This window comes from Artemia franciscana, unplaced genomic scaffold, assembly GCF_032884065.1.
Source record: "Artemia franciscana unplaced genomic scaffold, ASM3288406v1 PGA_scaffold_89, whole genome shotgun sequence".
NCBI classification, from domain to species: domain Eukaryota; kingdom Metazoa; phylum Arthropoda; class Branchiopoda; order Anostraca; family Artemiidae; genus Artemia; species Artemia franciscana.
In genome coordinates this window covers 564,496-577,287 of record NW_027062717.1, presented here as the reverse complement: position 1 = coordinate 577,287, position 12,792 = coordinate 564,496, and the positions used below count along the sequence as shown (strand labels likewise).

Sequence of the window (12,792 nt, the reverse complement as noted above, 5' to 3'; positions counted from 1 at the left end):
TCTTCTCCCCCTCCAAGCCAAAATATAAATCCATTTGAACCTCCAATATTCCCTCAAAATTTCAATGCGAGCCTTAATCCACTCTTAAGATATTGTTAACAATTAGAAAAATAGGGTGCATAAAATATCTGGGTTTCTTGGCCTACCAAAGGATCAATAAGACCTCCCCCAAAATACAACTAACGAGAAAGGATAAGATTTGTGATCTGTTCAAAGATACTGGAAAAAATATAACATTGGAGATGTATGGCCTTTCCTATGGGCAACGCTATAGCGATGCCTCTGAACCGGATGAATCTATAAATAATTTGAAAATCAAGTACACATAGTATCTTTTGATTTACTCAGGTACGTATTATGTTTCCAGAGTATGCTCTTGGAATCGGAAAACATCGGTAGTATTTGCATAGAAAATAATCCGTAACAGGCTATTCAAAATACAGCTGAATCAGGATGAAAAATGTTTATCACCCCTTCTGTCCTCCATCCTCTATTCCTTTGAAAATGAATGATTTTGTTTTGTCCCAGAGAGCAACCTCTGAAAATTTTCAGCTAAAAAAATAAACAAAGGATGCAATACGTCCTCTTTTTCCATTATGAAATCTTTATATAAATAATTGGCAAATTCAATAATTTACTGCCCTTACTCCATGGACGTTGGAGGTCTTGTCATCCCCTGAAATACATTTATTGGATCCTTCATTTTTGAAGTGTCCGTCCCAAAATTTTTATTGAAGGTTTGGGAGTTCAGAGAGAGTTGGGGTAGATAAAACACATGCAAGTTAGATTTGTTGCCCACTACTTTTCAAATGTTGAAAAGGGCAATAGAAATTTCAATTCCAATTGAATGAGCCGCTCCGATCTGTCTAAAACCAATCCTTCCATTCAAAGAGGCATGGGAAAAAAAATGGTTACCATTTCGTTCTGGAATTGTTTTTTTCCTGTTTATTAATTTTTTTTTACTCATAATTCAGTGTTTTTAATAGTTTGTTTTCAAAAACCTTTTATTTATCGGTGTTAGTTATAGCTTATTTACTGCCTTTTCATTCATATTGTATTTCATGCAAAATTATTCATCTTGCATCGCTTAGTATGATTAATTAGTCACCAACATATTCATCCAACTAAACTGGTTGTCATTTACATTTTAACATGTCCCAATCAACACGTGTAGCAAAGGAGGTATCCTGATCTGTTTTTTATTTATTTAGCCTGTCTCATTTGTGTTGCAACATCAAAAACCTCAATTTCTGTTGCAACCTCATTTCTATAATACTTAAGTTATAAAATGTCTGGCTGCAGCAAATCCAACAGGCTTGTCAAAACATTGTTCCTTTCAGCTACTTTGGAGGATCTAAATTTGTTAATTGTAATAAATTATGAGTAAACATTATTAATTTTATATATTTCTGGAAAGGAACATGATAAAATGCCCGGTTCTAAGTAATGTCTTAATTTTAATATGCAGAAGCCTGCACATAAAATTTTGCTTAAGTGTGTGTTTCTTTTTTTGTTAACAACAACTTAGTGGTGTTGTGTTTCAGCTGAAGCCAGAAATAAAATTAGAATATTAAAAGTGCTTATAGTCTACAAAATCAGACATTGATAACTCAATTTTAGAACTCCCTCTCTCCGTTGCTATACTCAGAAAACAACGTTTTGAGAATGTAACCTAATTTGAAAAACAATATTTAGTTGTAGGTTTAACCTATATGCCAAAAATCCCCCCCCCCAAAAGGAAAGAAAAACTTGTGGCTGAAAGTGTTTACATATAAAAGTTATTATTTTCTGATTTTATTGAAGATAGTCCTGCGCAGGGCTGAAGGTGCTATACAGTTAATATACCAGAAACTCCCTAGCACAATTTCAGTTCCACAATTCGTCAACAAATTTCAAAAACGGCTATTTTTCTAAACTAATATCGACTGCTTGTTCGGTATAAGCTCTTGAAAAAAGCTTTAATAGTGTTTCCTAGAACAGTCAAATGGAACTACAGACTTGCACTGTAGTTTCTTACAAGTAGCCATCTAACTTTTTTTTTGTCTAGAGGTTTTCTCAGAATAAAAGCGAAATGTATCCAATAGCTCGCCTACATCCTATTGCCTTTGTCATAAAACACCGCTCAGAATTATGTGCAAATCAATTTGCACATAATTAGATAAATCATAAAGTAATTTTTATTAATCAGTCCTGCTGATTGGCAGAAATACAATAAGTATGATTAGATTTTTGCTATTGTAAACCATCAAGTTCATGCCAGATTTTTCGCTTATTAAATGCGCTCATTATTTTTTACTACGTGAGCACCGGGTTCTCAAAGTTAATTTGTAACTGGTGGCAACATGTATAAAGAAGCTCAAGTCTAGTTCTACTGATTGGGATGGTGTATGGAATAGACACCTAACTCTTGGATGTCCAGCTGTCGCATAACATTTACAACTGCTGTTTTCAATGTGATACTATATCTCGATTGTATCTGAAAGCTTGCTGTGCAGCACATTTACATTGCTCTCGAAAAAAGGATAGATTCCGAGTAAGTGCTATGTAGAGGCCTATTACGGTTTCCTGCAAGATATGTACAATTCTTGAGTATCTTTCCTCCTGTCAGGTAATTGACTGGTCCACTTGTCCACTCCTCCTGTCCACTTCGGTGAAACGTAGTTTGAGTTTTCAGCTAGAATGGCTTACCAACAGCTTACCGCTTATCAACACGGCAGCTGGCTTACCAACTCGCTCATTAGATTTGAACTAAGTGTCTTTAAGCTACTAAAAAGGGATTTGAGTTACACTTGCATCCATCAAACACCATCGCCCATTCTCTAGTTGCTTTTTATCCTTTTGCTCATGGTTTTGGTATTACAATGGTTTTTTTTGTATATATTGGAATTCTAATTTTTTGGCAATAAAAACAGATTAGGTGGCTTTTAAAGGCAAGATTCTTTTGCATCGAGGGTCTGACAAGGTGATTTCCTTTCCGCCTCTTTCTTTAAAGCATCCGTATTATCTATCCTTTTTTCTACTCCCTCTACTTGCATTTTTGGTTCTGCAAATATTTTTCAGTTTGCTTTTGTGGATGGATTGTTTTCATCAGTAGAACTGAACATCGAATATCCCTGTCTGGTTTAACAATAGCATCGGAAATTACTTACGTGTATCATTTCAGCTTATCAGCTTGCGGTTTTTTTTCGACTCGTATCTTCCTTGTGATGACAAACTATTAATGGTCGTAAACCACTAAAACCTCTCCCGAAACCTGTATTTGGTGAATGTAAGAAAAAAATTTAACTAAGCTATTTCTTATTTTATTTTGGAGCATAACCCTCTCTGAAGCTTTGGTTTGCTTTTGTTTTGTTTGCTTTCAGTTCTGTGTTGTTTTATATTTTTACTCTTTTATGTGTTGCTCCATTTCCACTTTTATGTATAAATGAGTTATGCAATTGCACTGAGATACTCAAGACGATACCATTATTCACAATAAATTGTATTGTTACAAAACTGTTTTGGTGAAAATTTTATAAATAGCTAAAAAATTAGGCTAAAGCGGTGTGACGCAAGTGCGTTGATGTTCCAAAAAATGTAACAGAATATGTTAGATTTCTTCCTGATAAATTGTATAGGGATTGTTTTAGGGTACCCGTCTGACTGATGGTGTTTCGAACAGTAAGCTGTACCAAAAATATAATTCAATCCTACTTTCTAGAGCTATAATGAGATAAAGATTGAGATGGCTAGGGCACGTTCTTCAGACGAAGCATGAAAAAATTGCTAAAGATTGTCCTTGTCAGACAACCATCTAGGGCCAAATGAAAAGCAGGTCGTTCCCAAATGGGGTTGGAGGAGGTTTTAAGAAAAGATTTAAGGGAAGTTGGAACTCTTGGGGGGGTGTAAAGAGGGAGGCACTGGAAAGATTGAAATGGAGGACGATCCTGAGTAGCTGTGTTAGCCTCAGGTGGCTTGGTGCTGCAGTGAGGTTTTAGTAGTAGCAGTAGCAGTTGTAAATTCCTAGGATTCTATTGATCGTTGTTATTGCAGCCTATTGCAGAATATTGTTATTGCAATTGTCACGAAATGCTGATCTCGTTTACTAAATTCTACTTATCTATGGATTCTATTGATCGTTGTTATTGCAGCTTATTGTAGATTACTATAGCTTATTGCAGCATATTGTTATTGCAATTGTCATGCAATGCTGATCTCGTTTACTAAATTCTAATTATCTATGGATTCTATTGATCGTTGTTATTGCAGCTTTTTGTAGATTACTATAGCTTATTGCAGCATATTGTTATTGCAATTGTCATGCAATGCTGATCTCGTTTACTAAATTGTGTTTATCTATGGATTCTATTGATCGTTGTTATTGCAGCTTATTGTAGATTACTATAGCTTATTGCAGCATATTGTTATTGCAATTGTCATGCAATGCTGATCTCGTTTACTAAATTCTATTTATCTATGGATTCTATTGATCGTTGTTATTGCAGCTTATTGTAGATTACTATAGCTTATTGCAGCATATTGTTATTGCAATTGTCATGCAATGCTGATCTCTTTCACTAAATTCTATTTATCTATGGATTCTATTGATCGTTGTTATTGCAGCTTATTGTAGATTACTATAGCTTATTGCAGCATATTGTTATTGCAATTGTCATGCAATGCTGATCTCTTTCACTAAATTCTATTTATCTATGGATTCTATTGATCGTTGTTATTGCAGCTTATTGTAGATTACTATAGCTTATTGCAGCATATTGTTATTGCAATTGTCATGCAATGCTGATTTCGTTTGCTAAATCACCTCTGGAAAAACCCAAGTAAATTTGCTCTGGTTTAAAATCAAACTTAATTGTTGATTCTAAAACTTAATCCTTTTAAAACTAATTATTTTTAATTTTAAAACTTAAAGCTTAAACCTCTGGAAAAGCTGAACCAGTTTGCTCTAGTTTAAAATAAAATTTGACTGTTCTTAATTGTATCATTAACCCACTTTTTATTTCCTAACTTAGAATGCCCAAAGAAGTGAGGAAAGAGTCCCTTCAGAGCTGTCGAAACTGCTGAGTGACAATGTGATTTTTCGGACTGAGAATGCAAAGAGGAATTCGATCTCGTCTTATTCAGTGACAAACGATGATGTTCTTCTGTCAATTGATGAGCGTTTTTATGATGAATCATTTAATGCTTCCTTACATGAGCTGAAGGTAAATTTGGCTTATACACTAGGGCTGCCGGTGTACCCTCGAGGTACGTACACAGGGTACCCTCGGGGTAGGGCTGCTGACTTTGGATGGGAATCAGCTGGTTCTTAATATATAGGAGTAATCACGTAAGTAATGCATACTCCACAGAGTTTGGGACATTGACTAGAGAAAAAATGTTTAAGCTCAAACAAGTGTTTAATAGGCATTAAGAAGTGTCAATGCTACTGCCTGTGCCATCTTTCTCTGTAAAATTACAACAATTTCGAAACAAGCTCAAGTTAAATTGGTTCAATTCAGATTCCCATTCAAGGTTTAAATTTATATGGATCAGATTTGAAACTATCTGAAATTCAGCAGTTTGTTTTTTATTTCCAAACTGTTTCTTGCTGTTAATAAAACAAGGTTAGTGTGTCGGACATGAGTAGTTTTAAAAATGTACTTTTGTACAATCTCCCTACCAAAAATTTACACCCGCAAATCCCTCAGTTTCGTTTATTCCCCTAAAAATGATACAAAAACTCGTCCATCTCTCTACATATAGGGCAACTTTAAGGACCATCTCTCAATCTAGCCCTCCCTAAATATTTCTTTCACTCTCCAAAAGGGATAAAATTCCCCCTTTCAGACCTGTTCTAAATCTTCTGGACTTAATCCCATTTTTAAGACAAAATTCTTCACCCAGTTTTCCTTGACCTCCACATATAGCCACCGGGACGGCAAGGCAGCTTTCTCAGCTTGCCAAACCTGAGACTCTAGCCTGATAGCAACTTACTTAGATACAGTTATTTATGTTGAAAATCAAATCAGAAAATTGTTCATCGACAAATATTTCATTTGTAGACTGGTGTTTATTCTTTCGAGGACAGGTATTAGCTAAACAACTATCTAATCCATCCTAAACATTTTTGGTTTGTGTGGCGACAACCGAGGTATAAAGGTATTGATTTTGGTTTCTGTTTATTGTAGAAATCAAGTGTTATAAGCTGGTACAGTTCAGTGATATAAACATGATTTGTTTTGTGATCTAGTGAAGAAAACATCTTCATCAACCAAATTTTCTGCTACTGGAATTTCTCACAATCAGTTTATACTGATTAAGTAAAAAAAACAAGTTTTTTCAATTAAAAAGTAAGGAGCAACATCAAAACTTAAAACGAATAGAAGCTATTACGTATGTGAAGAGGTTTGCCTCTTCCTCAATACCTCGCTCTTTACGCGAAATTTTTTTTATTAGTTTTTGAAAATCTTCTTATTGTTCCAATTAAACGACCCTTGTGTACCAGGAGTCTTTCTTAAAGAACTAGGACAAAATTTGAACTTCAGCGTAAAGAGCGAGGTGCAAATTTCCCCTGTGTATAATGTCTTCTGACTAGTTCATCCCCTGAAAACTTCCCTTCCCATAGAATTTGGTACCAAAATTCCGTTTTTAGAGTTTCGGTTACTTTGAAAAGGGTCGCTCCTTACTTACAGTTTGTTACGACGAACTGTTTGAAACTGTCGCACGGTTGAATTTATAGCGTCAATAGGCGGTGTATAATTAAGTTATAACAATTCTCTATGTATTAGAAGGCCAAGGTTTCAACTGAGACTAGAAACAAATGTTTCAATATATTATGTAAATAGTAATCATAACAGATCTTGGTCAAAGATTTTGAAACACAGGAAAGAAATGCAAAACAAACTTGGCTGCTGTGCATAAGGAGGGGCAAAAACCAAAGCAATTATACAAAGAAATTTGAAGACTAATGCTTCTGAAACGTAAATAATGACGAAGACCACATTGCTTTTCCATCATAAAACTAAACAACAAGAAGAACAATAGGAGATTATTTTCGCAAGACAATGGAACTCTATATTTGAAGGAATATCTTGTTCAAATATATTTCTTTTTCCGGTTTTGTGCAAATAGAAAGTCCTGATTCGCTGAAGTAAGGATGCTGGGACTGATTTAAAAAAATCGTTTTAGTTTTAAAGGCCGTATTTTATTGTAAGTCTCTTTCTTTTATATATTAATGTTTTGCTGAGGACGGCCCTTGGACATAGGATCGAAATATTCATTTAAATATAGAATTTCCACTGTCTTGCGAAAAGATATCCCTATTGTTCTTCTTGTTATTGATGTTTATGCTTCTGAAACATTTATTCGACTTGAAACACCTCTTCAAGGACAGAGTATACTAGAACAGGGTTGTCAACTTCAAACATCTCTTGCGAGTGAAAACCAATGCCAAAGATTAGTGATTTTCGCTCAAGAAGAGCGAAGTCGAAAAATTTGCACGTATGTGGCTCATCTCCATGTTCATCAATAATTATAAGTTATCCTGTGTTCATTAAACATATTGTCCTTGAATATTTATTTAGTACGGCTCTCTACTTAAGTGAATGTCTAAATAATGAGTTGTATGATAAATCTCAATCTTTTCGTAGTGCTATTAAGTTTGCATGTATTAATTTTGATCGCTTCAGACCTACAACTGAACTATAACTGACTATAAAATATTTGGATAAAGTTTTCTTTCCAATTGCTCCAAATGTTTTTTCATGAAATATTAGCAGTCCAAGTAGCTAGGTATGAACTATAATTGACCACTTTAGTTGACTTAAGTCATCTACCATACCGTAGCAGCAAAAAAAATAAAATAAAAAAAAGAAATGGTGAGCACACTCTTAGTCGTACAAGATAATTTCTTTTTCTTCCTCTACATGAATTTGTCCATCCCCTTTCTTAGAAATTTCTTCCGAATTTTACATTAAATGAGTAGTTTTCTGGGTACATTCCAAGAAAGTGGATAGCTGCTTGTTCGACGAATGTACTGTTATAAGCACATTAAGTTTGAGTATATTAAGGAACATAAATAAATACGAATGAAACAAAAATTTTGAGAAAGGAAATTTTAAGTTATATGAACTAGAGAAAATAATCTTCCCGGGTTTTATATCCAAATAACAGAAAAGTGCAAGATTAAATTTGCTGCTGTGTCAAAATAACATCAATAGCTTTCAAAAAAGTGCTATGATACAAGTGACTTAACATTGTATTTTGATGAATTTGCAATGATGATCGAGGTGAAGTTCAACCAAAGAACAGTTCACACCTCATAAATAACACTAAATTACGATTTACTTCCTGCCTTTTGCAAACAGTTCGTGGTAACGAACTGTAGTAAGGAGTGACCAGGCTGAATAGTGAACGAGGCTCTAAAAAATGGGATCTTGATGCTAAAAGATACATCAACAGAATCAGATTTTCATGCTGATTTTAAATAAGTAAGTTTTATCAAATTTAGTCTTTGTCATCAAACGTTACGAGCCTGAGAAATTTTGCATTATTTTGGAAAATAGGGGGAAACATCCCCTAAAAGTCATAGAATCTTAACGAAAATCACACCATCGCATTCAGCGTATCAGAGAACCCTATAGCAAAAATTTCAAGCTCCTATCTAAAAAAAATGTGGAGTTTCGTATTTTTTGCCAGAAGACAGATCACGGGTGCGTGTTTATTTGTTTGTTTTTTGTTTTTGTTTTGTTTTTTTTTCCAGGGGTCATTGTATCGACCAAGTGGTCTTAGAATGTTGCAAGAGGGCTCATTCTAACGGAAATGAAAAGTTCTAGTGCCCTTTTTAAGTGACCAAAAAATTGGAGGGCACCTTTAAGTGACCAAAAAATTGGAGGGCACCTAGGCCCCCTCCCACGCTCATTTTTTCCCAAAGTCAACGGATAAAAATTTTGAGATAAACATTTTGTTCCGCATAGTCGAAAACCATAAGAACTATGTCTTTGGGGATGACTTACTCCCCCACAGTTCCTGGGGGAGGGGCTGCAAGTTACAAACTTTGACCAGTGTTTACATACAGTAATGGTTATTGGGAAGTGTACAAATGTTTTCAGTTTTTTTTTGGTTTGAGGGTGGGGTTGAAGGGAGGGGGCTATGTGGGAGGATCCTCCCTTGGAGGAATATGTCATGGGGGAAGAGAAATTCAATGAAAAGGGCGTGGGTTTTTCTAGCATTACTATAAAAAAACAATGAAAAAATAAACGTGAAAAAGTTTTTTCAATTGAAAGTAAGGAGTAGCATTAAAACTTAAAACGAACAGAGATTATTACGCATATGAGGGGTTCTAAAAATACTTTAGTATAAAGAGCGAGGTATTTAGGAGGAGATAAATACCTCGCTCTTTATGCTAAAGTATTTTTAGTAATTTCAACTATTTATTCTACGGCCTCTCTGATTCAGGGGTCATTCTTAAAGAATTGGGACAAAACTTAAGATTTAGCGTAAAGAGCGAGGTATTAACGAGGGGACAAACCCCCTCATATACATAATAGAAATATAAGAATATAAAAGTTTGTTACGTAAGTTAATTCTTAAGTTACGTATATTTTTTACTAATAAAAACGTTCGTTAATAATTAAAAGTTCTAGTTGCCTTTTTAAGTAACCGAAAAACTGGAGGGTAACTAGGCCTCCTTCCCCACCCCTTATTTCTCAAAATCGTCTGATCAAAACTAAGAGAAAGCCATTTAGCCAAAAAAAGAATTAATATGCAAATTTCATTTTAATAATTTATGTGCGGAGAGCCAAAATGAAACATTCATTAATTCAAAAACGTTCCGAACTTTAAAAAAAAGTAGTTTTTTTAACTGAAAGTAAGGAGCGACATTAAAACTTAAAAAGAACAGATATTACTCCGTATATGAAATGGGTTGTCCCCTCCGCAATCCCTCGCTCTTTACGCTAATGTTTGACTCTTTGCCACAGTTCTACTTTTTAAAACAATTATAAACTTTAGCGTAAAGAGCGAGGGATTGCGGAGGGGACAACCCATTTCATTTACGGAGTAATTTCTGTTCGTTTTAAGTTTTAATGTCGCTCCTTACTTTCAGTTAAAAAACTAGTTTGTTTTTTTATTTAATTCACACTACAAAGATGAACTTGCACATAAGTCGAACTTCAAGGGCATCGGAGTATTTCTCTTGCCGCAAAAAAGGTAGATGGACTCTGCTAAGTCCATCTACCTAAGCCTTAGATTCTGCAAAATGAATGAGCTTTTAGAGGCTTTGCGAGATCAGGGTGCAAGAATATCTTTGAAAATTAATGTCAAGAAGACTAAGTCGCTAAAACTAGGTTAATAAGTTAAGGTGAAGATGTGATGTTGGGCAACAAGATGACTGATCAAGAGTACGTTAGTAAATCAAGAGTACGTTAGTAAATGTTGGACAACAAGTACGTTAGTACAAGTACGTTAGTACGTTAGTTTCTCATCCTTAGTAAAGACGGTAAATGCAGTGAAGCTGTAAAAAAAGAATAGCCCATGGTGTTCTATTTTTCACAGTTGAAAGATGTTTGGAACAATAGGGAGATAAATCTACGAACCAAGATTATAATTATGGAAGCTATAGTGGTGACAGTGGTCAAGTATGATTCTGAAGCATGGGTGCTCCGAAAAACGGAATAGGAGTTACTGTTTTCCAGATGTTTTCCAGAGAAATTGCCTACAAATTGTTTTAGATACCCGACCGACTGACCGTATTTCAAATAGTAAGCTTTAGGAAAAACGTTTTACAATCCTGCTTTCTAGAGCTACAAAAAGAAAAACGACGAGATGGCGTTCTGCCGATGAAGGATGACAGCTTGCCAAAGATTGTTCTTGTTGGCCAACTGTTTAGGGCCAAACGAAAAGTTAGTTGTCCCCAAATGGGATGGAAGGGTGTCGTAAATAAGGATTGAAAGGAAGTGGAAACTTCTTGGGAGGGTGTAAAAAGGGAGGCTTTTTATAGTTTGGGATGGAAGAGTAGCGTGCTTAGCTGTGTTGGCTTGGTACTTAAGTGAGTTGTTATATTAGTAGTGGTAGACTACTACTAGTAGTAGTAATACTAATTTTGCTGATTCTGTGCCTTAGTATTTTTATTGCTTTATAATATTTTTGCTATATTTTCACTTTTTATAGGCAGTGCAATGACATTCCCTAAGTAAAGAGCGAAGTGTGTTCCGTGTATTATTGTTTTATTTTGTTCCTTTGGGCCCTGTAATTAGAGTAGAGCTAGAAGTGGACATTCTGCCCTGGAAACGTATAATTTACAGATTCTGCATTTCTCCATCTCATAGACAAGAAGAGCTTGCGCAGCTTCTTATTTGACAGATCTGGCACTCCAACAGCCATTAGTTAGTCATGATTCTTCTTTCGTCATGACTGTTGTTGGTTTTCCCAAATATATGGCCGGTTGATTTTTCGACTTTTTCACAATATTCGAAGTTGAGTCGCGTGCCGGGACGCGGGTCCCAGCACTTGCATTCGGCAGGTTTGTATATATTCATTCTGTTTTAAGTAGCAACCTCCAAATGAATCACCTTTGTTTGCTACTCTTTCCTCTCTTCAAATGGAGGGCTCCACAGGGAATACATATAACGTTGAACGGTTCAAATGACTTTTAAATAACAGTTGAGCAGTATATGGCTTCTTAGTAGGTTTGTACTGGGTACCGCTGCTGAGGCAATTATGACGGATGTATGGTCTTAAAATGTGCTCATGAGTATGAAGTCACTTATTTTTATTAAAAATTAAGGCCATCAGCGAATTTTAACAAACTCATGACCTACATAAATCATTTATTTTTGGTCAGAAAATCTCAGGATGCCAATTTCCTCCCAAAAATACGGAGCCGTTTTCGAGAAAAAAATAAATACATAAGTAAATATACAATTTTTGCTCGTTTAAAGATAGATATATATTTATAAATACATAGTTGGATATTATTTAGAGAGTAAACATAGCTGGTGCCAAGGAAAATTAGATATTTATACTAAACGGATTGGATAGAATTGAGCAAAATGTATCCAATTAATTAAACGAATTGAGTCATAGGTATAGCTTTCTAGTTTTATCCGAGTCATTATGTAAGAAACAGAACCTTTCAAAATTGAGATTATAGCCATAACAAAAAATGTACCGCGGTTTACAGAATTTACTTGTTATTTCTTGGTACAAGGGTTTTTTCTTAACAAAAACAAAATCTTATTCACCTTTTGTAGGAGTATTTTCAGTTGTAGAAGCAATAAAGTAATCATTTAGACTGCTATTTCTTAAACTAACCGGGTAAGCAACTTTCTGCTATATACGCTAAAAATAAGCAGTTGATTCACTGTCACCTTATTACAATTAATCAAATGCAGTGTGTCTTCCTACAATTTATCTTATCTTAACGAAAAAAAAATATTGATATTTTCTTGTAGGAGCTTGGAGATGTTCGACTAAAGGAGTTGATTCAAGTAGAAAAGCAGAAATTGTTGAACCAGCTGACTGTTATATCTAAGAAAGTATTTTCAGTTGTACTAGAAAGACAAGCGGACTACAACCAGGAATTTAATAGGTAATACCAACTTTTGTTTTTATATCCTTTCATTAGAGTCAAATAAGTGTTGTTTTACCACAACCTTTCTTTTTATTGTTACTTTCAGTTTATATTCAGTATTTTTACTTACTTTTACTTACTATTTTTACTAACTTTTGACTTACTTACTTTTACTTAGAGCATTTTTACTTACTTTCAGTATTTTTGTGAAACAAAAATACTTTCGGTGTTTCTTTATTTGT

At 34.7% G+C, this 12,792-nt stretch overlaps 1 protein-coding gene across 6 annotated transcripts in view; it reads left to right on the top strand.

Annotated features, from left to right (window-relative positions):
- LOC136042247 (syndetin-like) overlaps nt 1-12,792 on the top strand; it is a 146,725-nt gene that overhangs the window by 26,397 nt on the left and 107,536 nt on the right. For all 6 annotated transcript variants that reach the window (XM_065727189.1, XM_065727191.1, XM_065727186.1 and 3 more), the window contains exons 3-4: nt 5,010-5,201; nt 12,432-12,568. In XM_065727189.1, coding sequence (XP_065583261.1) covers nt 5,010-5,201; nt 12,432-12,568 — 329 coding nt within the window. The remainder of the gene's footprint in view (nt 1-5,009; nt 5,202-12,431; nt 12,569-12,792) is intronic.